Raw genomic sequence first — 23294 nt, forward strand, 5'->3', positions numbered from 1 at the left:
TTGTAATTTTTCAGTCTAAATGTATGCGATTTGATTACAATTGAGCAGATCAATCTATACTTTAAAGTGTCATGTGTTGTTTTATGTAATTATGTCCACATTCCATCGGGATGAAATTACGTCGAAAGACTTGAATGAAAGGAAAATGGGCTTAATAGAAAACCTGGATTCAATAAACCAAAAAGTGGCGTTTCCGACTCAATAATATAAAAACTAAAGCCATTCCAGCAAAAAGCTCAGACACTTTTTGATACAGCAACATCAAAATAATCGATAAACGATTTCTTTTGGCACCGTTATGAAATTGTGTTAAAAGCTTTACGTGAGGTGCTATAAAAATACATTCAATGGGTTGACATATGCTATTTTTTGTCATTTCTTTATAATTGGTAAAAGTAAAAACACATAAACAGCAATGAAAGGGGGGTGTATTGTAATACAGAGTGGAAGTTCGCTCCAGAATCCAGTCCGGACATTTCGCTTTTCGCCTGAAGCGGCTAGGCGAAGGCTAAGCTAGGCTAGCTCAAAACTCCTCTAAGGTTCGGTCATCTGCTCCCTGTTTTTTCCTCATTTAGGGTTCATGTTGTGCTTCGTATCAGTAAGGCATTTGACTTCCAAACACGCACATATTCTCTGCGCGCGTTGATTGACTTAGTCGTGGAGCGTTACGATCGCATTTACTTTAAGGCGCAAACTGGGTTCCTGTTAGCGGTTTAGCTAGCAGCAGCCGTGCAGCCAAAATGGCGGACAACGAGGATGAGAGCGGGTCCGGGAGAACAATAACAGCCGCCGAACCTCCTTGCTCCCCAGCTCAGACCCACGCCGCGGACTCCACACAGCCCGAGAATTCTGCCCTGCCGGAAACCGTCGCCCCGAGCACCGATCCGACCGAGAGTACCCCCGCGGCGACGGTCGAAGAGCGCGAGGAAAGATCCCCTGCGGTCTCCGGCGAGCAGAGCGACCATCCCGTGGAACTGCCCGAGGGAGTCTCCGCTGCTGCCCCCGCGGTCGGGGAGTCTCAGTTGGTGGACTTTTTACAGGGAGAACAAAGCATCCTGGTGGGCGCAGAATTGTCCAGCTTGGCCGCAGACATGAGCAACACCACAATCATCTACGTGCAGCCGGACGGCAGCCTCATGGAGGGCTCCGGGCTGACCGCTGAGGAGCAACAGGCTCTGCTGGAGCAGCTCAGCAAGCAGCAGGTGGTTCAAGTGTCCGACAGCGAGGCCGTCCAGCTGCTCCAGCAGAGCCAGGTTGTAAAGAGTAGCCCCGTCCACAGCGTGGCTCTCAATCCCAGCCAGCTGCAGCAGGTCATTAGCCAGGTGAGCGGCAAGACCCAGCAACAGGTCCAGATCCCACAGCAGCCTGTCCAGAAAATAGTCCAGGTCCAGACCCCACAGCAGGCGGTCAAACAAGTAGTCCAGGTCCACACACCACAGCAAGTAGTGCAGCAGGCGGTGAAGCAGCTCGTCCAGGTCCAGCCTCTGCAGCAGGCGGTAAAACAAGTAGTCCAGGCGCAGAGCCCGCAGCAGGTGGTAAAACAAGTAGTCCAGGTCCAGAATGCCTCCCAGCATCTTAAGACCGTTGCCCAGCAGGCTGCGTTGCAGGGTGGCGGAAGCAGCGCAAGCACTGTCCACTTGACTCAATCCAAGGTAAACACACAATACATAACAACATGACTAAACCTACCAACACAAAGTATAGGTCACTCCATATTTTCAACACTTTGTTCCTAGTTTGTTTCTGGCTTTCTCTACACTTTGATCATCAGAAAATTCCAGTTTCTGCCCCAAAAGCAGAGGAAATGTGCTTTTTTGGAAAAAAAATATGTCATATGCAACTAAGAGACACCTTGAGAGTGATGCTGACTCTCCACATGACTCGAGTTGAGCATCAGTGGCTCTTTTCGAGCCGTTCAAACTTCTCTCCAGGAAACGTGTCATCTTTTCACACAATTGCACTCAGTTGACCGCCTACGATGGCATGCGATGTTAATGTTCCTCTCATGCCCGCAGCCGGAACCAGTCAGGATCCAGATTCAGGCTCCTCCCAAACAGGAAGTGAAGCCACGCCCTGCATCCCAGCAGCACAACAGTCAGTCTCTCAATCAACCGCAGGTGACCCTGTCGACCAATGGCACCACTCAGATCATCCACATCCAGCCGATGGTGGCTCAGCAGGGCCAGCAGTTGTTCTTGCAGCAGAACTTGGGCGACGCCCCCATCCAGTTGCTTCTCCAGAGTCCTGCCCCCGTGGTGGGATCTTTGCTCCCAGTGGTCCATAAGTTGCCAGCCCCCGCGTCCGCCGCCAAGACGCCGCCCGCCGCCACCCCCATTGTTAAACTGGCCAACGTGTCTCTGCTGAAACCCCCCGCCAACGGCACTGCATCATCCCCCAGTAAGTCTCCGGTCAAACAGACTGCTGCCCTGCCAGTGCAGGCCAGCCCCCCTGGAGCAGGCCCACCAGCCCCGGTCGCCTCCACTACAGTCAAGGATCGAGACAAAGAAAAGGTGAGGAAGCAGAAGAAGAAAGATAAGAAGGCAGTCAAGGTGCAGACCAGATCGGGCCGGGTCTCAAGACCGCCTAAGTATAAAGCCAAAGACTATAAGTTCATAAAGACAGAGGACCTGGCCGAGAGCCACCAGTCCGACTCAGACGACTACTCGGACATGAGCACGGAGGATGAGGAACGAAAGGACGGCACCCGAGACGCCGACACCTCGCTGACCTACAGCCACAAGTCTAGGGCCCACCCTTGCCAGACCTGTGACAAGGCCTACATCGGACTGGGAGGACTCAACCGCCACTACAAGCTCAACCCCAGCCACGGAGAACCCGAGCTGGCCGGTGACGTACCGCCGCAAACCGATCCTGATGATGGGCAAGTGCGGCTGGTCCCCACGGAACTGACAGCTGCGACAATGCCGGATGCCGCCACGGAAGAGGAGACTGAGGAGAAATCCGCTGTCACGGCAACCGACAAAGTATGGTGCTCATTAACTCAGAGTTTTGTTTTTATGAGTGCGACAAGCTATTCAACTCCTTGTACTCTTGTGTGCATAGCTGACTGCTTATGAACATGACATGCTAATCATCTCGCCGATGGTTCGGTTACCTCCGCTGGCTAATAAGCCAACTGTCTCGTTGCCTCAGGAGCCGGGTCCGGCGGCCTCTGCCGGAGGATTTAGGGGCGTCCACCACCGTGGTCCGGGCAGGCCCCGCGGACGAGGGAGGGGGCGTGGACGGGGCCGTTCCCTGGGGGTGCCACCCAAGGTAGGAGTCCTATGAAAGGTAAAGGTATTTCAATAAAAAGCAGGTGGCTTACAAATCGACGTGGACAGAAATTCGTTCAGGTGTCGGGCGGGCTCAGTCTCATGGGCCGGCGAGGACGCCCCGGACGGCCCCCCAAGCAGGTCGGCGGCACGGTGAGCGCTGAGCTGCAAGCTGAGAGGAGACGGGAGCGACTGCAGGAGGTTGGCGCCATTGTCGCTCGCTCGGTCGCACGCTTTGGAAGCGTCTTCCGTGCGTTTCCGTGACGGCCGCTTTGTCTGTCTGCAGCTGGTGGATCAGTGCGAGGACGAGGAGCTGATGGACATTGTTCTTCCCCGTCTCACCAAAGTCTTGAGCGTGTGGGAGATGCTGCTGGCCAAGGTAGGAACACAAAACGAACACTCCACTTAGAGTCTTCACCCCCAAGTGGGACCGGCGCAGAACCTGGCTTGCTGGCCTTGACAATAAAAGACAACAAGCAAGACTCACTTCCTTTCATCAACAAAAGTTTGATAACGGCTTCCATCCTGGAGTTCTTAGCAGCAGAACAAACAAAATGTGGCGATGGTAAAATGAATCATTTGCAGATGTTTAACTAAGAAACACACCGCGAGCGACCTAGAGAGTCGGCACTCTGTCTAGTCATGCAGTAAATGTGAAGACCGAGTCAAGGGTTAGGCCTCAAAGTAAAGGTTGTTTGGCACGTTCACGGCAAAAATGGCATCTCTGCGTATTGCAGGTGGAACGGACGGGTCCACCTCGTACTCACTTTCCAGATGTTTACCACGAGTTTGAGTCACTGCAGGCGCAAGTGAGGCAGGCCGCACAGGATTACATCGCCGCTCCGCAAGGAGGTGCCGCGCCGCTGGAGGTCAGGAACATCGAGGTGAGAACTTGTGGAGGACCTGAAAAAGTCTCATGCAGCAACATGCAATTTGGTACATGCTAAAACTAAGTCATGGAAGACAGTGTAAGGGTGTTCAAAGTCAAAGTCAGCTTTATTGTCAATTTCTCCACATGCCAAAGACACATAAAGAAACCGAAATTTCGTTCCCCCCTATCCCACGGTGACAAGACATGGCCCACAATAGACAATCAAGTAAAACAAGTAAACAACAGCGTGCTGAATAAATAATGAATAAATAACACAACAAATAAATAAATAAGAGGAGCAAAAAGGAGCAAGTGAGCGTACAGCAGACATTCTAGAAAAATAGCGCAACAGTGCCGCACGCTACACAGAAGGGGGTAGCGAGTTCAGGGTCCTAACAGCCTGGAGAAAGAAGCTGTTGGCGAGTCTGGTGGCCACTTTGACCTCGTAGCATGAACTGTGATAAGCCTGTGTGGCACGAGGAAACCGGTCTGGCTAAAGCGTCTCAAGAAAGCACGGCCCCAAAAATACGGGAAATCTGTCTAATTGAATGGACGTGGCTATTTTAGGCTTTACTCTGGCTACGCAACATTTAGTAGTTGCGCCCACAGCGAGAAAGTGGTTGCCTGCTCTTTGATTTCTGATACGGCCCATCTGCACCATTAGGTGGCGCGCTCTCTGGGCATCCTTGACGAGGTCAATCGGATGAAAGTTCTCCCCGGCACAGCTTCAGCGTCCGGGGTGAGCAACAAAAGTAGCCGCTACATGGAGGTAAGCTCCAGTGTGCTGCTCGGCCCATCCCCGCTTGAGCCCATCCAGCTCCGAAACTTCGCCTGTGCTTCCCCAGAACTCCAAGATGCTGCCACCGTCCAAGCGCTTCAAGATGGAGAACAGCGTTCCTCTGCAGCACAACGGCATCGAGAGAGCAGGTAAGCCTATAAAAGGGGGGGGGGGGGTGACTGGCGGATTGTTGCCAAGTTAAAATATTGACCTCTGACCCATCACACAAGCTGCGAGCTCCGCCGCCCCCGTGGCCACCTCGCTGGCCCCCGTGACACCAACGTCGGCAACGCCATTGCTTCCCACCGAAGCCAAACCGTGAGTGAAGCTCCCACAGCAACAACTCCCAAACATGACACATGTCAAAATGCCTGTTACGAACGTGCCTGTGTACAACATTCAAGCAGACACCCACACACACACACAACTTCAAGAGTTGTCTTTAATGAAAACGTTGTGTTAAAGTCCAAAAGGGAAATGATGAAGGCACACTTGACATCAAGCGAATTGGCCAAAAAGCAAATTTTCATGTTTAGCATCACAAATGCAGCACAAATTTGGATACTTGACATAGAAATCTCCATGTTGCGGTGTGGATGCATGAGAGGGCAGTGGCAAACTTCACAACATCAGCAGCCATCAATCAGATGCCCATTTTGTTGGAATAAAATTCTGATAAGCCAATAATTTAAAAAGCGGTTTTAAGTTATGTTTAATACAACTAATATATTCAGATTAAGCAGTTTGACCCTAAAGTAAAGAATGGTATTGTGTAAAGTTTTTACAATACTGTCCTTTTTCTTATTAGAATTACAAGACACATTCCAAAACATTTTTGGTGTTGTTCGGGGGGCTTGATCGATTTAAGATCATTTGCATTCTTTTTAAGGAGGAAAGTTGATTTGAGATGAAAGCAATTTGAGTTGGCGGTGATGGAATGAATTCAGCTTGTACCTCAGCACTCATCTTATTTCCTTCTTCAGCTCCGCCGGTCCCACCCAGGCTCCTGCAGCTGCCACACCCATGGAGGTGACTACCGCTGAGCGGCAGGCAACAGAGGCTCCAGTGCCCCCGCCAGCGACAGAAAGCCCGGCTCCGGTAGTACCGGCCCAGGAACCCGAAAAGCTTCCGGAGACATGTCTGGTGCAGGAGGGCCAGGAGATCTACATCGAGACGGATGGCCTGAGCGATGCGGACGGTATCGTCATTGTCAACGGGCCGGATGGAACCACCATGCACATCCAGACTCCTGAGGGGGTCCCCCTGGAGGCGGTGCAGGCCCTGCTGGGTATCGAATCGGGCGACCCCAGCAAAGCAAGCTGAAGGGCCAAAGGTGGCCTTTGTTTTGGAACCTCCTGGTACACAAAGTGGCTCGGTGCCCAACTGCAGACTTTGCTATGAATTCTGCCATCGGCCATCTGGCGTGCTTTATTCCGGAAGGCTCCGGTAACAAGTCGGACAGACATTTACGGACTATCTCGGAAGAAAGCAAGCAGCTGATTTGCAAATCGTGGACTTTGTCTTGGAACCTTCCTGAACAAAATCTGCAGGTGTGGAAGGAAGCAAGGCAGATTGGCCAAAGGCAGATTTTGTTTCAAATGTTCCTGGAACAAAGCTTGTGATTGGCCATCTCGCCGGCTTTGTCTCACTCTTGAATTTTGTTCGTGAAACCTCTGGAACAAAACAAGCCGAATGGCCAACTGTGGAGTTTGTCGCAGAATCTTCAGAATGGGAGCTAATCGTGAACTTTTTTTGTGGAGCTTTCTGGAGCGAGGCAGCAAAACAGCAAATCACAAACTTGGTTCCGGAAGGTTCTGTGGCCAAATCTATGATTGGCCGTTCAGTTTGTTTTGTTCTCGAAGAGTCTGAAACAAAGCAGGCGAAACAGCCAAACGCCGACTTTGTAACTCAACCTTGTGGAACTCTCCCGTTAGTTCCTATTTATTTCTCATGTTCTCCTTTGCGTCGTAGCCCTCCGAGCCCGACCACAAAGCAATTGATTGAGAAGAATTGATTTTTATGAGCTTGTTGTAAAAACTTTTTTTTCATATTTGCCTTGTCAATATGTAGATAAATGTGAGAAACAAAAGCTGCACTATTTTTACGACTGTTTGGATAGCGCTCGTTGGTCTTGTTTCCTGTTTTCACAATAAAAGCCATTGTCAACCGGGAAGGTGTCGCTGGCCCGTCTCCAGCAGGACCGCCTCCAGCGCTAGGCGGCCATGCGCTGGCACCAGCGGCTGATGGAGCCAGCACGAAATGTACACCAGGCTGAGGTCCGAGTTCATGTTGTGAGCCACTTCCTGGAGGAGGACGCGCTTGAGTCGCAGCTCTGACGTGAACGACTGCAGAAGGATGCTGCACGAGGACACTGGACGGGGGAGGGGGGGGGAGTTAAATGACCGTCATGGCTTTTCTAGAAGCCCCTCCCACATTTACATGGCAATTTTGACACAGCCTTCCCATGAAAATCATTTGAAACATTGGGTGGCGCTTTTCACTCTGCAAGACTCATTGTTGCCTCTGACACTGTTTCCACATTTCCATTTTCCCTTCCACACATCTGATTCAGCAGATTAGCTGCGCAGAAGGCGCTCGTTACAACACTATACAACATATGGATCCAGGTGAATTGTTTGTGAAAGGAGCCAGTGAAACCTCACCAAATTCTTTGGCATTCCAGCTGTGGAAGAGCGGAACTTTCCTTCCTTGGGTCCCGAACTGAAATTCCTCCAGGTCCACCAGGCCTCGCTGGGATGTCATCAGCCGCTCCATCTTGGTGACAATGGCCGCCTGAAAGGAAGTCACGCGTTAGACCAAAACATGCTTGTGTTCCACTGAATTCCAATATTTTGGTCACCATTTTGTTGACGACATCCTCCAGTTTGTCACATTCCTTCCGAAGCGCCAAATTCCCGACCACAAGATTCCCTGAAGTTCCAGCTGCCTCGCTGCTCCATGGAAATGAAGAGAGGCGCTAATATTAGCAGGCAAGCCGGTTAGTATACTACTAGACCAGGGGTCACCAACCTTTTTTTAAACCGAGAGCTACTTCCTGGGTACTGATTAAGGCAAAGGGCTACCAGTTGGACACAGACTTCTGAAATAGCAAATCTACTCAATTTGGCTTTCACCGTGTTATTATTGTCCTTTCCAGTTCACATGTAAGTGTGATTTTAACAAGAATAGCAAAAATACAGTCAAACCTTGTTTTTTTTGCCCTCAATCCGTTCCAGAAAGCGGTTCGAGAAGCAAATCGGTCGAATTCCGACTCTATTTTTCCCATTACAAATAATGGAAACAATTTTAATCCGTTTCAAGACAAACCCCCGCCTTTTATAAGCATTTTTTCATCTGCGCATATTTGTCCGACCGCGCAACTGCAGCGCACCGCAGAACGCGCTACAGTAGCGCGTCGCCGACCGCGCAACTGCACCGTGCTGGTCGCATTATTGTGACAGAGCCGTCGCTAAAATTTAGAAAATATTTTTAAAGTCCTGATGTACCTTCCAAAATTTAAGTGGACATCAGTGCGCAGGGAGCTTAATTTTGTCCGATCGCGCAACTGCAGCGCGCCGGCCGGGCGCTCGGTGTCGCATTGCTTTAGGAGCGTCTTTGTGTTTAAGGATGGCTATACTGCTCGCACTTGCTTCCTTTGGAGGCCTGATTAGAGTTGATGCAATCCTCAGAGTAACGAGAACGTAATAACGAATGGAGTCAGTTGGCATGCGGGAGGTATGATTAGGGGTTAATACAATCCTCAAAGTAACGAAAATACAATAACGGAGTCAGTCGGCATCCGGGCCGCGCAGTCGGGGTTTCTCGGGTCCTCCCGGGTCATCTCGCGAGGTTCGACCTCCAAATTTGGTTTTACAACCGAAGCAAAAAATCTCAAATATTTTGTTCGAAGTCTGATTTGTTCGAGAACCAGGACGTTCGAAAACCGAGGTCTGACTGTAAAATAAATAGTAGATGCAGCTCTCTGACAAGTGCCGCTATTTGAGCTAATTTTAGAACAGTCCTGCGGGTGACTCATGCGGTCCTCACGGGGGACCTGGTGCTCGCGGGCAACGTGTTGGTGACCCCTCTACTAGACTATGTTGACTGGCGTTTAGGAGCTTCATTTGGATTAATGTAGTGCTTTGCAGCAATCTGATAGCAGCTCTGTGCTGGGGAACTAGGTTAATGAGCTCTATTTAGACCTATTTAGTAGTGCTTTGCCAGAATCCAGTGCCTTAGAACCTTGTTGACATGAGTTACGGAGCTACATTTAGATCGAATTAGGCACGGGATTGAGCTCACCTGCTACTCCTGGCGTTGACGATGTTTGCTGCGATGGTGAAACCTTCATCGTTGAGCTTCTCCCAGCGGAGCATCAAGTTGTGCCAGTCGGCTGCGTTGTCCTTCAGTTTGCGTCCACTCCCTGAGACCGCCGAGCACTTCCTCTTCACGTTGGTAACGTCGCCTTGTTCGGGTACAGACAAACCTTGTTGCTTCACTCACACGTGTGCCATTATATTGCAGCAGCCATTCCACACATCTAACTCTGTGGGGATCACTTTGAACACTGCTTCAAATTAGTCGTCGCTTAAAAGAAGGCATTAAACTTCAGAAGCAATTATTTTGTTTATATCTTCAAAGGAAATTATAAATGGAGGAATAGAAACATTAGAAACAATAGAAACTACTACTACTACAAACAGGTATCATACTGCAAAACAACTCGACTAAAACATACGTTTGTGCACATACGTGACATTTGCGGTCTTACTTGCGGCCTTCCATGTGTTTGAAAATACTCGAGACGCCGAACGATGACTTCCTGGATTCTTCTTTTTCAGCGGTGTAATGACTGTCCAATGGCCCGTTACCGCCTTCTGCTGGCGTTGTGGGTATACTAGGTTATTTCAGCGCTGTTGGTTTGCAAGACAAGTTGTGTGAAGGCGAAGGTGAAGACCTTCACACTATTCTTATTCCTGTCCTTTATTATTGTGTGAAGGCGATGGCCTTCACACATATGTTATTCTACACCATTCACTTTATTATTATTGTGTGAAGGCGATGGCCTTCACTCATGTGTTATTCTACACCATTCACTTTATTATTATAGTGTGAAGGCGATGGCCTTCACACTATTGTTATTCCTGTCCTTTATTATTATTATTAGTGTGAAGGTGAAGACCTTCACACTATTGTTATTCCTGTCCTTCATTATTATTATTATTATTATTATTATTATTATTATTATTATTATTATTATTATTATTAGTGTGAAGGTGAAGACATTCACACTATTGTTATTCCTGTCCTTTATTATTAGTGTGAAGGTGAAGACCTTCACACTATTGTTATTGCTGTCCTTTATTATTAGTGTGAAGGTGAAGACCTTCACACTATTGTTATTCCTGTCCTTCATTATTATTATTATTATTATTATTATTAGTGTGAAGGTGAAGACATTCACACTATTGTTATTCCTGTCCTTTATTATTAGTGTGAAGATGAAGACCTTCACACTATTGTTATTGCTGTCCTTTATTATTTTTCTTCTCTAATTTCTACATTGTTCAACCAAATCAACTCATTCCAACTTTAAACTCTTCATCTTTTGCCTACCTATTCCACAACTTCCCAAAAATTCCAAATTTGAAATTCAACCAAATTCTACCAAATTTCGTTTTTCTACTCTAATTTCTACATTTTTCAACCGATTCAACCCATTCCAACTTTCAACTGTTCATCTTTTTTTCTACCTATTCCACAACTTCCCACTTAACAAAAATTCCAAACTTTCAAATTTGAAATTCAATTAAATTCTGCAAAATTTCGTTTTTCTACTCTAACTTCTACATTGTTTTACCGATTTAACCCATTCCAACTTTCAACTCTTCATCTTTTGCCTACCTATTCCACAACTTCCCACTTACCAAATATTCCAAATTTGAAATTCAACCAAATTCTCCAACATTTTGTTTTTCTACTCTAATTTATACATTGTTCAACCGATTCAACCCATTCCAACTTTCAACTCTTCATCTTTTTCCTACCTATTCCCCAAATTCCCACTTACCATAAATTCCACATTTTCAGATTTGAAATTCAACCAAATCCTCCAAAATTCCACCAAATTCTCCAAAATTCCGTTTTTCTCTAATTTCTACATTTTTCAACTGATTCAACCCATTCCAACCTTCAACTGTTCATTGTTGGTCTACCTTTTCCACAACTTCTCACTTACCAAATATTCCAAACTTTCAAATTTGAAATTCAACCAAATTCTCCAAAATTCCGTTTTTCACTTCTGTCTACATTTTCAACAGATTCCGAATTCTAACTTTAAAGTCAGAAAGTCTGACTTTATTCTCATAAGCACCTTTTTTTTTTTCTTCACTGGCCCTAATCCTCCTCCGTAGGACCAGGAGGTAGGTATCACATGAACAATATTTTTTGAGTATTTACAGCGCCCCTCAGAGGGGAGATGCGTATACTACGTTTCAGGTGGATGAGATGGCATTTACCACATTCTGAGAGGTCGAAAAACACATGACTTAAGCGGGATTGTTCGGAGAACCAGTTGCTACTTGGAAAACCAAGTTTTTGTCAGTTCTGGTGCTTTGAATTCATCAAAGTCAATGAAGGCAAAAAAAATTGTTTTTATTCATGGCAACATTTGATACATGGCATCAACCTTTCATTTTAGATTAATCTAAAATGTCACAAACGTGTGCACTTATCAAAGACATTATTTACAAGTTAAAAGGGTGTGTATGGAAAAAAAAACGGAGTCTCGCAATGGTCACAACCATCACTCAGAAGCTTCCTCTCTGACTTTCTTCTTTTTCTTTTTCTTGCCACTTTCAAGCTGCAAACACAGAAAAAAAAAGTTTTATAAACCTTAAGACAAACAGTCATTATTTGATGCAAAGTGCATTATAGATAGAAATGAGCCACGCCACACCAAAATTCACACGCTGTTCCAACAACACAAACCTAGTGGTGAACTAACCTCAATTTTGGGCTCAATATCCACCGTTTCGTTATGCGCTGCAGTGGCCTCCATTGTGGCACGCTTCTCTCTTTTCTTCTTCTCTTTGGGCGTCTCCTCATTGACTGGCGCGGCTTCCGCTTCGCTGTCAGTTCCCTCCCTCTTCCTCTGTGCAGAGGAAAAGAAGGTGAGCGAGGGGAGCGCCTCCAGCAGGTCGGGAAGCTGATGGACAAGTAGAGGATTTTACCTTGCTTGACACGTCCGACTCCTTGGCGGTGACGCTACAGTAGGGTAAAAACAGACAAAGGTTAAAGATGCGGAACATCTCTGGTCCAAATATTTTCTTGAAAATATAACAAGATGCGAAAGTCTGCTTTAAAAAAAAAAAAAAAAAAAAAAAAAGAGGAGTGCCTAATTTAATTTCCACTGCATTTTCAATTTCACAATAACTAGGAACCTTTGACACCATTTGCCTTTGTAAATACAAAATTAATTTCTTTACAATGATTTCTCAAAGCTTAATTTCTTGTTAAAAAATCTCAGTTGTCAGCCGAGGTATACTCAGAACAGCACGCAGACTGTTTGGCAGGCAAAGAAGCCACCCGGAAAGAGACGCTCGAGCAGTGCGACTCCCTGGAGATAACCTTCTACTGTCACGCAACCCACGAGAGAACCAAGCTTGACTTTGGTCTTCAGTTAAATTGAGTAAAACTAAAAAACAAAGAAAAAAGCGTGCTCTTCACCCGTAGTCCACGTAGTCCGTCTTCCAGGCGTCGGGCGTGCTTCCGTTGGGCTTTCCGTGCTTGTCCAGAAGACCTTTCTGGATCATCATCTTCTTCTGACTCGCCTGGTGGAGCAAAACCAGCACAAGTCAAGTGTTGGATCCCGAAAGTGAATCACATCATCGCATCATCAGCGGGTTACCTTGGGGCCGAGTCCCCACTTGCGCGGGTAAGTGTCTCGTTCCATGATGACTCGCTTGATTTTGGCCACCACGCCGTGGTCGCAGGTGGAAATGACCGCCGTCGTCATCAGGGCCACAGCTAGCGCAACAAAGGCAGATGACGATCATCAAAGATTTGATATTAAATATCATTTGGGCATGAAAGGAGATTTTTAATTTTTTTGAGGAGCCAATTTGAGCCATCAGACAAGGGTGGTAGATGGGAGGTCAGCACAGCCCGAGGGCTCCTGGATCTACACGAGTCATCATGTGGCCACGCACACATGTACGCATGAACACACTTGCGTACCCGTGCAGATAGCCTCTCCCTTGGTGGTGATGACCACGATGTCCTGGTTGACCTCAATGCCATCCTCGTAGCGCAGCACACCCGGCAACATGATCTTGGCACCGTAGCAGATGGCGTTGACCTGGAGAGCGGTGCTCACGTCAGATGCGGGCAGTCGGCCGGCCCGGGACACGTGAGGAGACTTACCGCGCTGTCCTTCATCACCAAGCGTTTGTGCGACACCAGAAGTTTCTCCAGAGGGAAGATGACGCGCCGCAGGTACGCTTCGTCTTTATTGTGGTCAAACTGCCACTGGGCGTCCAGGATATCGTGCATGGTCACCAGGTTGTCCTGAGCAGGGGGGGGAGGGCGGGGCATCAGTACTTCATGGTCAAGAAACAACATGAGAAGAAAATGAACGGATGCGCCTGTGTTGGCAGTTGAGACATAAGAAAATCTCAGCTGCACTTTTGCTTTGCCAAAGTTTCATTAGCGGTGCGACATGGCCAGTCGGCCGCAACTCAACACTTTGGGGCAACGCGCACACTTCAAGCAAGATGTTGATGCCCCTTTTCGGACGAGCCCATCTTTTTGTTTTCAGCTCGGCCCGATCACAGCTTAGCCAGTTGCGACGATTCTGACAAACGTGGTTCCTGACGCCTTTGGGTTTATGGCGGCACCCACCCTCTCTCCCATGACTCCGGAGCGGACCCTGCGGAGCTCTTGCATCTGGCCGCCGACTCCCAGCAGCAGGCCCAGGTGGACACACAGCGTCCTGATGTACGTGCCTGCTTCACAGCTCACCCAGAAGATTCCTTAAAAATTGTTGCCGCCGGTGTCAAGCGGGCATCAAGCGGGCGACGCACTCCATCCCGTCCGCCACTTACCGAGCCTCCTATCGGCGTCGTACTCCACCAGTTTACTCTCATAGATGGTCCGCACTCGCAGCTGGCGTTTGACAGCGGCAATGAGCGGCGGCCGCTGGAAAAGCGCCCCCGTCAGCGTCTCTAAGGCCTGGAAACAGCCAGCGGCGGGTCATACGACTAGCCCCAAAGGCAGAGAAACTTTATGACATCGACAATTAGCCACTTGGTCCAACCCTGGAGTGACTTCTCAACGCAATGCAAGGGATAATTTTGCAATTCACCTTTTCCACAAGCAATGATTTTAGGAAAATAAAAAGTCAGAAATCTGATTTGAAATCACACCAGACTAAAACGAAGTGACTATTTGCTAGCGGCCAGGGCCTGGTCATGTGTGCCCCGGTCGAGTGGCAAAGCACGACTTACTCTGGCCAGCGTGTGCTCACTTTCGATGGCATTGTGCAGCCGAACAATCCCCACATACTCTTTGCCTGCAACACACAGCAGAGCGGGTGAGTGGGCGTGGCCGCCTTTTCTTAATAGAGACAGGCAGGCGAGGACCGACCCACAAGAGTCGCCCTTCCACTTGCTTCCCGCCAATAAATTTATATACAGTAATCCCTCGTTTATCGCGGATAATTGGTTCCCAAAACCACCCGCGATAAGTGAAATCCACGGAGTACGGTCACTAACAAGAAGTACCGGGCAGGCTAAGAGTTAGCGGAAAGATGCTAATTCGCGATCGTGCTAACACGCGAAAACGGACTTCTAAAGGAATGTAAACGAACATTTGGAGCAATACTACATTGTCTTAAAGGTTAGACACATTTCTTCAATTTAGCAGTTTTATTTTGCCTTAAATATTTTTTTAATTTGGAAAAAATTCGCAATGTAGTGAAGCCGCGATAAACGAAATGCGAAGTAGCAAGGATCACTGTTGTGTGTATACATACATATATACACACACGCACACATATATATAGGAGATATATATGTGTATGTAAGTATATATATATACACACACACACACACACACATATATATATACATATATACATACACCAAAGTTCTCTTTTTCTGGCCATTTTGAGCGTTTAATTGACCCCACAAATGTGACGCTCCAGACCTGAACCCCGTTGAGCTGTTGTGGGAGCAGCTTGACGGTATGGTACGCAAGAAGTGCCCATCCAACCAATCCAACTTGTGGGAGCTGCTTCTGGAAGCGTGGGGTGCAATTTCTCCAGATTACCTCAACAAATTAACAGCTAGAATGCCAAAGGTGTGCAATGCCGTAATTGCTGCAAATGGAGGATTCTTTGACGAAAGCAAAGTTTGATGTAAAAAAAATCTTATTTCAAATACAAATCATTATTTCTAACCTTGTCAATGTCTATTCATTTCACAATGTTTGGTGGTGAATAAGTGTGACTTTTCATGGAAAACACAAAATTGTTTGGGTGACCCCAAACCTTTGAACGGTAGTGTACATATATATACATATACACACATACACATATATACACACATACATATATGTACACACACATACATATATATACACACACATACATACATACACGCACATATATACATATACACATATATACATACACGTACACACACACACACGTACATATACACACGTACACATACATACATACATACACACATACATACACATATGTACATACACGTATATACACACGTACACATACATACATACACATGCATACACATACACACATACATACACATGTACATACACATATATACACATACACATATATACATACATACACGTACATACACATACATACACTCACACATACATACACGCATACACATACACATGTACATACACCTGTACATACACATATATACACATAGTGTGTGTGTGTATATATATATATATATACACGTATATATATATATATATATATATATATATATATATATATATATATATATATATATATATATATATATATATACGTATATATATACGTATATATGTGTATGTATATGTGTATGTACGTACACACACGTACGTACACACACACACTTTATATATATATAAAAAGCAGCGGCAGCATACCGGCACTCTGCTGGGATTTGACCAAACGCGTGGCTCGGTCTACGCACACAATGAGGCAGCCGGTGACTTTGGGGTCGAGGGTGCCGCTGTGGCCCGTCTTTTCCACGCGCAGGATCCGCCGGATCCATGCCACCACCTCGTGAGACGAAGGGTTGGCCGGCTTGTCCAGGTTAATGAAGCCCGACCTGCAGGGGAAGGGGCAAAGTCACTCATTATCTTAAATGCTCTAGTCCAGTGGCCCCCAACCTCCGGCCCGCACAAGAAAGAAATAACTTAAAACATTCTACATCACGGTGATGTGTACATAACATAACTCATGTTATGTTGTTGGATTAGGCTGTTATAAAGATGCCGGAAGTAACGTTGTATCGGAATACACAGTGGATTCCCGATTATTAATGTTATACTGTGGTGTTCGCATACAGAATTCCCCCATGGAACTAAGGGTTGAAGGGTGTGTTGGGATGGTGGTGTTTATGTGGTAACGCACTTCCGTTGTCGTTCAGCTATATGATTGGCTGGAAAGACAGAACAATGACGTTCAGGATCGTGATTAGTCTGTTTTGCAGAAATGGGATTGTGGCCCAAACACGGACGATTTTTGCAAAGAAAATTTCTATAAACAATGTGCAGTCGGCGATCATTTGATTTATTCATGCTTTCGACATTTGATTTTCTAGAACTGTTTTTTAGACGTTTTCTTCGCAAAAATCGCGACGTCATCCAACACCAGTCCGTGAAAATATTGTCTAGCAGTAATCCAGTCCGTGGTGCAAAAAGTTGCACACCAGGAAGTGAAAATGGCGCTAAAAAGTGGGCGAGGAGAGCCGTTGCAGGGGACGGGGTGCTCACGCCATCGTACTTGATGTAGTCCTGGATGTTCCTCTTGAGGGGGTTGCTCCCATTGGGAAGTGGTGTGTAGTGGGCTGTGCGCACATTCAGCTTGTCAAAGTTCTGTGAGAAACAGACACCACTGTTAGGTACGGGACGCACGCAGTGTGAATCCATCAAGTGCAAGTGGCGCGATCAGATCAGATCAGATTTCATCTTGCAGGCCGCCCGCCCAGCCCTCAACGCCACGCCGCTCTGTCCGCGGCTCTAGCAGAACGCTGGAGCGCGTCAAGAAAAACGATGACACTGCCCTGCCACAACTGGGGACGGGGCAATGGGCTGGGCCAGGCCACCGCTCGGCGAATGGATAAACAGATTCATCACGTCGCACCGGGAGTAACGGAGGAAGAAGACGAGCCTGCAGGTGCTTACCTTGAGGAGAAGGGGCCACTGCGACGTGTCCAGTGTGGGCACTTTGCTTTCCGGCTGGATGAGGAAGTCCCCTTGCTGCTGGATTTCCTATTAAGAGGTTTTTTGGTTCGTTATGATCAGGGCCAGAACGTTCATAGGAGACACGTTCCAAGTCTGATATTTGACACAGTAAAATTCAATTAATTAAACAAAATATGTAATGACTAAGCAGAACAACTTTGGAGGTCTAACAACAACAAAAAGATTAATTCTGGGTTTGTACAACACAAATTTAGCGGGCCCTTTGTTGTAAATTGTCCAAAGGCCAAAAATACAAAAGACGTCGACTTTTACACTCACCCCAACATCTTCGGCCGTTTTCTTGGGCTTCTTCTTCTTCTTTACTGCAGCGGCAAACAAAGCACATCATGAAAACCCGACGAGGCCATTCAAACTCAATCAAAAGCTTTTAAGTTTGGTAGTGTAGTTTCTCTGCCTTGTCATGATGGAGTGTCTTAACGTTGGATTTCATCAAGCAGATCATCTTGTATAACATTTAATTTAGGGATTATATAGTCTTTGTAAGAATCGTTATTCAAGTTACGTTGTTTCATGTTCATGACACGGCTCTTATATTCAAAGCCTTTTTTTTTTCCAACCTAAGCGGTTTTGCGTCGTAAGATTCGTATCGCGCGGGGGAACTAATTAGTTCACGCAGCGAAAATACACCGCGGGAGAGGCTGTGGACTGAGGAAGACGGCGTTACCCACGCAAATGGTATACGGCATTTTGGACTACTGCGTCGTTCTTGCGTGTTGTAATTTGAGAACTTTTTGCCTTACATTATTTCATTATGGCTCTCAAGCGTAAGGCAGACTCCTCTGGTCGCAGTGTATCAAAGAAAAGGCCATCACCATGGAAGTGAAATTAGTACTATTATTGTACTGTTTCATTTTATTACAGTTCCGACTTGCACTAAAACTGGGTTTAAGTCGCCGCGCAGAACCGGATTAGCGTCGTAAATCGAGGACCCCTGTATACTGTAATAATGTGTACATTTACGTTTATCCGGTTTACGTTTTTTTGTGAATTTCTCTGGTACGCTCTTTTTGTGAGGGCGGAAAAAGAAGAAGGGGAAAAAAAGGACAGAATGCGAGTTGAGTGAGAAAACAAAGTAGCTGACCCAGTCCTGTTGTGTCGGTATTATATCTATTATTAACCGCTATACTTCGGCCCCGAAGACGAACAACTTTTAAGGATTGCACTTGCAAGATTTGAGCATGTTAAAGCCTCAGCAATGGAAAAATCACAACTCTGTGAGGGAAACGCAGATACGCCACTGAAATCGAAATCTACACCAATAACGCCTGCATTACGACAGTCATATGACTGATGATTTAACATTAACTTTGTCCTACAAGTGTTTTCTGACCAACATTTACGAGTTTGTCGAGCGGACGGCCCACGTGTTATGTCGTGCAACACGTGCCAGCTAGCTTGAGGAGGCTAACGCATTGCTGACGAAGAAAGGAGGGCCAGTCGGGGGGAAAAAGAACATCCCATTAGGGCTCGTCGCTCCAAAACTAATAAGATGACTAATAACAACGTTAGGTTGTAATCGAAGACGACGACCGAGGGTTAATCATGTGGGGGGAAACGATTCACGAGGTTTTTACGGTAAACACGTGGCTTGGCCAAAGCAGCGTTGGTGGCTCCCACAACACTTGACTTCAACAATATTCAAATGGTTACGATTACATTTTTGACTGTATTTAGCAGAAAGGGGACAAAAGTCATTTTGAATGATTTACGAGGGTAATTCAGACCGCTTAATCGCCACCTGATACGTCACAGCAAGTTTTTTTGTTTCCACACAAAGGTGAATTTTCTGCAAAACAGCAGCATTATGTCGGATTTCAACTATCTCGCGATTAATTAAAGCATTTGCAGGAGCGTGTTGCCTTCACTCACCATCCGTGTCCGCCATCTTGGTGACTGACTGGTCAGGCGCTTCAGGCCGCTGCTTCTTCCGCTTCCTCGTCGTTGTCGTGCGAGTAGCTTCTTCACGGAGAACCTCTGCTGCCACCTTTGGACGTACTGCACTACAGCAGCACAAGTCTTCAAAAACAATTTACAATTAACACACAGGAGAAAATAACAATTTGGAAATAATTTGAGAATTACATACTGTGCAACACAAAATACAATAGTATGTTTGATGGAAAAAAAAATCAATATTCGAATCACTTTTTTTGTTGTTAAAGAACGTGTACAATTATATTGTTGCATTTTGTTCAGAAAGTTCAAATATCGAAATGAACAAATCAGAAATTTTGGTCATTTTTATCCATTCAAAAATCTTGAAAGTGTTACAAATATGTGTGTTATACAATGTGCGTGTAAGACATCTAAATTGCATTGATTGTGTTTTATATAGTTTTTGGTTTTTTTTTTAGAACCTTAGCAAAGCCACGAGTGGCAAAATTTTAAAACACAGGTACGACACACCTTTATTCGAACATTCGCGATATCACAAACGAAAACGCGACTGACACTCTTGACTGCTCACGCAAGAGCGGTTTTACCAGGCATCGGTGCGCTGTTTCTCCAATTTATAATAGCGATTTAAAGTTACAGTGACGCACAACTGTACTGCCTACTCACTGAGTGACAAGTACTGCAAATATTTTGACATGTAGCAAGAATCGGCCCACCATGGGACTAAAATTTTAAGTGTAACACACACACACACACACATACTACATGTCGAAGTGATTGCATGTGTGCATGCGAGCTAAAAGCTCACTTAGGCGTCAGCCGTCAGCCTGTCACAATGCATCATAGCAGACGGCAGGCCGTGTGGTCGTGCGGCCCGTGGGCGGGGAGGCGCGGGCTGTGTTTTGACAGACATCACTACGAGCTGCGTCCTCAACGTGATGGCGCTACTGAACACGCGTGCAGCCTAAAATGTGATGACTCAGCGCCGGCTGCCATCTTGGAACCGAGCCTCCAGATCGCAGTATTGCGCAACGATGTTACCTTTTCAAGCAAATGGAAAACAAAACATCAAACGTTCTGAGGAGGAGCTTGTAAAGCCCCAGTTAAAACTCGCAAATGGCCTCACTTAATGTTGATGTTTAGTTTTCACATGGCAGGGCGCATGAATTGGAGGTGGTTTTGGTGGATGGCATGCGGGGAGGTGGGGGGCAGGCCAAGAAAACAATAGAATACCTGGTCCCATTCCGGCCATTCCGATGAACAGAGATTGTGGCCTTTCTCTTAGAGAGGCGTCGGTACAGTAGCGGCGCAAAAGAGGAGAGTGCGGCGGCCCACCGGGAACTTATCAGAACTCCCGACACGCTTCTTCGCCCCCAAAGCTTTTGGGAGAGAGGACAGGAGGCAGAGAATTCTGAATCTGACAGAAGGTTCAATAATGAGATTTTGTCCCAGGGAGGGGAGGGCAGCAGGGTTGGAAGCAAGCTACAAAACTAATGAATTTAAAAATCACTCATCAATGTCAATTTGCAGGTCCGTTTCATCAATTGGACACTTGGAGGCAGATTGTCGCCAATTCAGAATCTAGCTCAATGCTGAGCCTTTACACCGGCCAATCCTTTGGGAAACATTCAGACAAGTGAGCTTGGTTAAACGGCCACATGAGAACACAAACTGGCCTGAACCTCCTCCTGCCTTAAAAGGACACATCAGACCACAAGTGGACTGCTTACCTTCAGCAGCCAGCAGGCGTAGACGCATCTGAATGTCGATTGGCTGAAGCAGAGGTGGGTTCAAAACATCAATCAACCTTTGTCGGTGCAAAGAATGAATGCTTTTGAAGCTGGGTTCGTGGAATACCTGCTCAGCACATCAAAGTCAGAACAGGATTTGAGATTTGGGGGCGGGGAAGTCCCCCTCAGGGCTCCTCCCAAATGCTGCTGGGTTTCACAGAGGTCAAGGTCACTGAGACGGAAGAATGGAAGAAACAAGGACACAGCTCCCAGAAAATGACAGCAAACTAGCAACTTGCTCTTTGATAATGGCTAACATGAACATGCTAATACATTAGCATCATTCGGGATGTACAGAATGCATGCAGCCACGACGTCAATGAGTCACATAAACATATGAGCGACGTACACATCATGCAAACGAGACAAAAACGAGCAAAGAAAGTGGCGTAACCAAACGACGTAAGCAAATGACACCATCAGAACGTAGGTAACACATGACCTGAACGCCACAATGTCACCGTCCACGTTTACGGCGCAGCTGCTAGTGGTGAAGTCTGGAATTGCACTCAAAACGAAATACGTACCAGAAATCAGTGAAGATCTTGAAGCCTGTTAAGAGTCAGAAATGTTCATCAGGAACTTTTGTTTTTTATGCGCCATCTGCCTGTGAAAGGCTCCATTGTTCCTTCTGTCATCATGGCAACAGCAGAAGGTGCCATGCACCCACAAGATGCAAGAAATGCTGTTTCAGTTTTCTTTTTTAATGACATGATCACACTCGCTCTGTACAACTCGTACACGAGATCCTTTCCATTGCCAAACACCCCTAAGTCGTTAGGCTTCCTATGCGCCTCTAGGGGGCGCCATGGATTATGCATTAATAGCATGAGAGTGAGAACTAGGTCAGACACAACATGACTCAGGATTTTCACTCCCTTGCTCACCTCCAAAAGGCGTCAACGCCCACTTTATTTTGCATTCACATTACTTGGAAGGCTCTGATGGACTTCGGACGTTTGAAAAGGATAAAGCAGATGCCGCAAAAGTGTGTGTCTCTGTGTGTGCGTGTGGGATAGGCAGTTAATGAATCATTGTAACTTGCGGTCGGTTGGTTGATTGCTTGGGGGGTTAAAAAATGCAGTCACAGGTTTCATAACGTGGACGTTCCGCTTCAGACCAAAACGGCTAACACGCTTAGCCAATTTTCAACTCGCTTTGGGGGGTATGAGTTTTCTAAAACCTCCAGAAAGAAAGAAGCTTGAAAGGAAATATGTTAGGCTCAAAAGCTGCTGCATCTTTTTACATGCATGTGTGAGGAGCATCTGCTATCACACAGGCCAGATGGACTGCGTGTGTGCGTGTGTGTGTGAAGCGTGTGCAGGCTTCATCCTCCTCCTCCTCCAAGGCAGATGTGCCAGTTGAACAAAAGGGGGCGGGAGATGGCAAAGTGACCAGCTGAGCCCAGCTAACTGACCTTTGACCTCAGCTGCTGACACACACACACACACGCACGCACGCACGCACACACGCACACACACACACACACACACACACACACACACACACGTGCTGGCATGTGCAACTTGTTGCACATACAAACACACAAAAAGTAGTTTGGGATTTTGATAAACCTGAACACAAGCTTTAAAGTTTCCCAACCACTTCATAATGTGCTCACATGCGCGCACACATACATGAGGTGAGTGGCGATTGAGTCATGTCTGCAGCTCGTGAGAGCCAGGTGAGTATGCACCTCACCAAGTGTGAGTCAACACGAAATGAGGCAAAGACGTCTCAGCAAGCGACCCCCCGGCCCCCTCCGCCGGGGTGTGTCCCATGTTTTGCCGCAAATTACAGGCACTCAGTTTTACGAGATGACTGACGTTCTTTTTCATCAGTGGGATGAAAAGTCTTCACGCAGCAATGTGCAGCTGTGCAAGAAAGAAAGGCGAGGGGGGGAAACAGGAAGTGACGGCACCTCGTTTGAACTCCCCAAAAAGGCCCTTCCATTATAAATTGCTCTGGTGGAAAGTTCTGTTAAACTGACTTTCTGTCTTTTTGTATTTCCATACACAGGCGCAGATAGTGGGCGTCTGCACCGTCATGGGAGTGGGCACAGCCATTGATAGGTTATTGAAGGTGTCCTCATTGAATGCGCAGAGCCAATTCCATGGAGACAACGAAGATGCTCCCAGCATCAGAACCGGATTGCTAATCAAGACCAA

General features: G+C 46.7%; 3 protein-coding genes and 1 non-coding gene across 6 annotated transcripts; 1 reads left to right on the forward strand and 3 right to left on the reverse strand.

Annotated features, from left to right (window-relative positions):
- Positions 1-466: 466 nt before the first annotated feature.
- LOC125981167 (protein split ends) lies at positions 467-7016 on the forward strand. 2 transcript variants are annotated; one of them, XM_049741032.2, is made up of 10 exons: positions 467-1652; positions 2016-2984; positions 3154-3273; positions 3342-3473; positions 3559-3651; positions 4010-4156; positions 4808-4912; positions 4989-5070; positions 5152-5239; positions 5905-7016. In XM_049741032.2, exons 1-10 carry the CDS (start codon positions 741-743, stop codon positions 6242-6244), a joined length of 2988 nt encoding a protein of 995 aa, XP_049596989.1. In that variant the 5' UTR covers positions 467-740; the 3' UTR covers positions 6245-7016. The 2 variants fall into 2 exon arrangements, with proteins under 2 accessions (XP_049596989.1, XP_049596990.1); XM_049741033.2 differs by having other exon boundaries at positions 3354-3473.
- On the reverse strand, positions 5346-9845 carry cinp (cyclin dependent kinase 2 interacting protein). 2 transcript variants are annotated; one of them, XM_049741050.2, is made up of 5 exons: positions 9693-9845; positions 9224-9386; positions 7782-7872; positions 7585-7714; positions 5346-7292 (listed from the first exon to the last, which is right to left on the reverse strand). In XM_049741050.2, the coding sequence occupies exons 2-5, from the start codon at positions 9295-9297 to the stop codon at positions 7084-7086; spliced, it is 504 nt and encodes a 167-aa protein (XP_049597007.1). In that variant the 5' UTR covers positions 9298-9386; positions 9693-9845; the 3' UTR covers positions 5346-7083. The 2 variants fall into 2 exon arrangements, with proteins under 2 accessions (XP_049597007.1, XP_049597006.1); XM_049741049.1 differs by having other exon boundaries at positions 9674-9812.
- A 1709-nt stretch (positions 9846-11554) lies between these two features.
- Positions 11555-21573, reverse strand: dkc1 (dyskeratosis congenita 1, dyskerin). Its single transcript, XM_049741040.2, has 18 exons — positions 21194-21573; positions 21067-21109; positions 20570-20715; positions 19310-19456; positions 17699-17742; positions 17360-17446; positions 16959-17050; positions 16097-16281; positions 14428-14492; positions 14026-14152; positions 13823-13953; positions 13346-13489; positions 13160-13280; positions 12831-12949; positions 12650-12753; positions 12154-12187; positions 11928-12074; positions 11555-11783 (listed from the first exon to the last, which is right to left on the reverse strand). The coding sequence occupies exons 3-18, from the start codon at positions 20586-20588 to the stop codon at positions 11727-11729; spliced, it is 1623 nt and encodes a 540-aa protein (XP_049596997.1). The 5' UTR covers positions 20589-20715; positions 21067-21109; positions 21194-21573; the 3' UTR covers positions 11555-11726.
- On the reverse strand, positions 13048-13124 carry LOC125981585 (small nucleolar RNA SNORD83). Its single transcript, XR_007486073.1, has one exon. It is a non-coding gene; the product is annotated as a small nucleolar RNA SNORD83 (small nucleolar RNA).
- Positions 21574-23294: the final 1721 nt, after the last annotated feature.

Source organism: Syngnathus scovelli, chromosome 14 (assembly GCF_024217435.2).
Source record: "Syngnathus scovelli strain Florida chromosome 14, RoL_Ssco_1.2, whole genome shotgun sequence".
NCBI classification, from domain to species: domain Eukaryota; kingdom Metazoa; phylum Chordata; class Actinopteri; order Syngnathiformes; family Syngnathidae; genus Syngnathus; species Syngnathus scovelli.

Coding starts and splice junctions, on each gene's coding strand:
- cinp (XM_049741049.1), bottom strand. Junction 7,873..9,223: donor GTCAACGCCAGGAGTAGCAG/GTGAGCTCAATC, acceptor TCCATGGAGCAG/CGAGGCAGCTGGAACTTCAG. Junction 7,715..7,781: donor AGGATGTCGTCAACAAAATG/GTGACCAAAATA, acceptor ACTTCCTTTCAG/GCGGCCATTGTCACCAAGAT.
- dkc1 (XM_049741040.2), bottom strand. Junction 14,493..16,096: donor CAAATCCCAGCAGAGTGCCG/GTATGCTGCCGC, acceptor TGTGTGTTGCAG/GCAAAGAGTATGTGGGGATT. Junction 13,490..13,822: donor CCGGAGTCATGGGAGAGAGG/GTGGGTGCCGCC, acceptor CCCCCTGCTCAG/GACAACCTGGTGACCATGCA.
- LOC125981167 (XM_049741032.2), top strand. CDS start 741: ATGGCGGACAACGAGGATGAGAGCGGGTCCGGGAGAACAATAACAGCC. Junction 1,653..2,015: donor TCCACTTGACTCAATCCAAG/GTAAACACACAA, acceptor TCATGCCCGCAG/CCGGAACCAGTCAGGATCCA. Junction 5,071..5,151: donor CAACGGCATCGAGAGAGCAG/GTAAGCCTATAA, acceptor CCATCACACAAG/CTGCGAGCTCCGCCGCCCCC.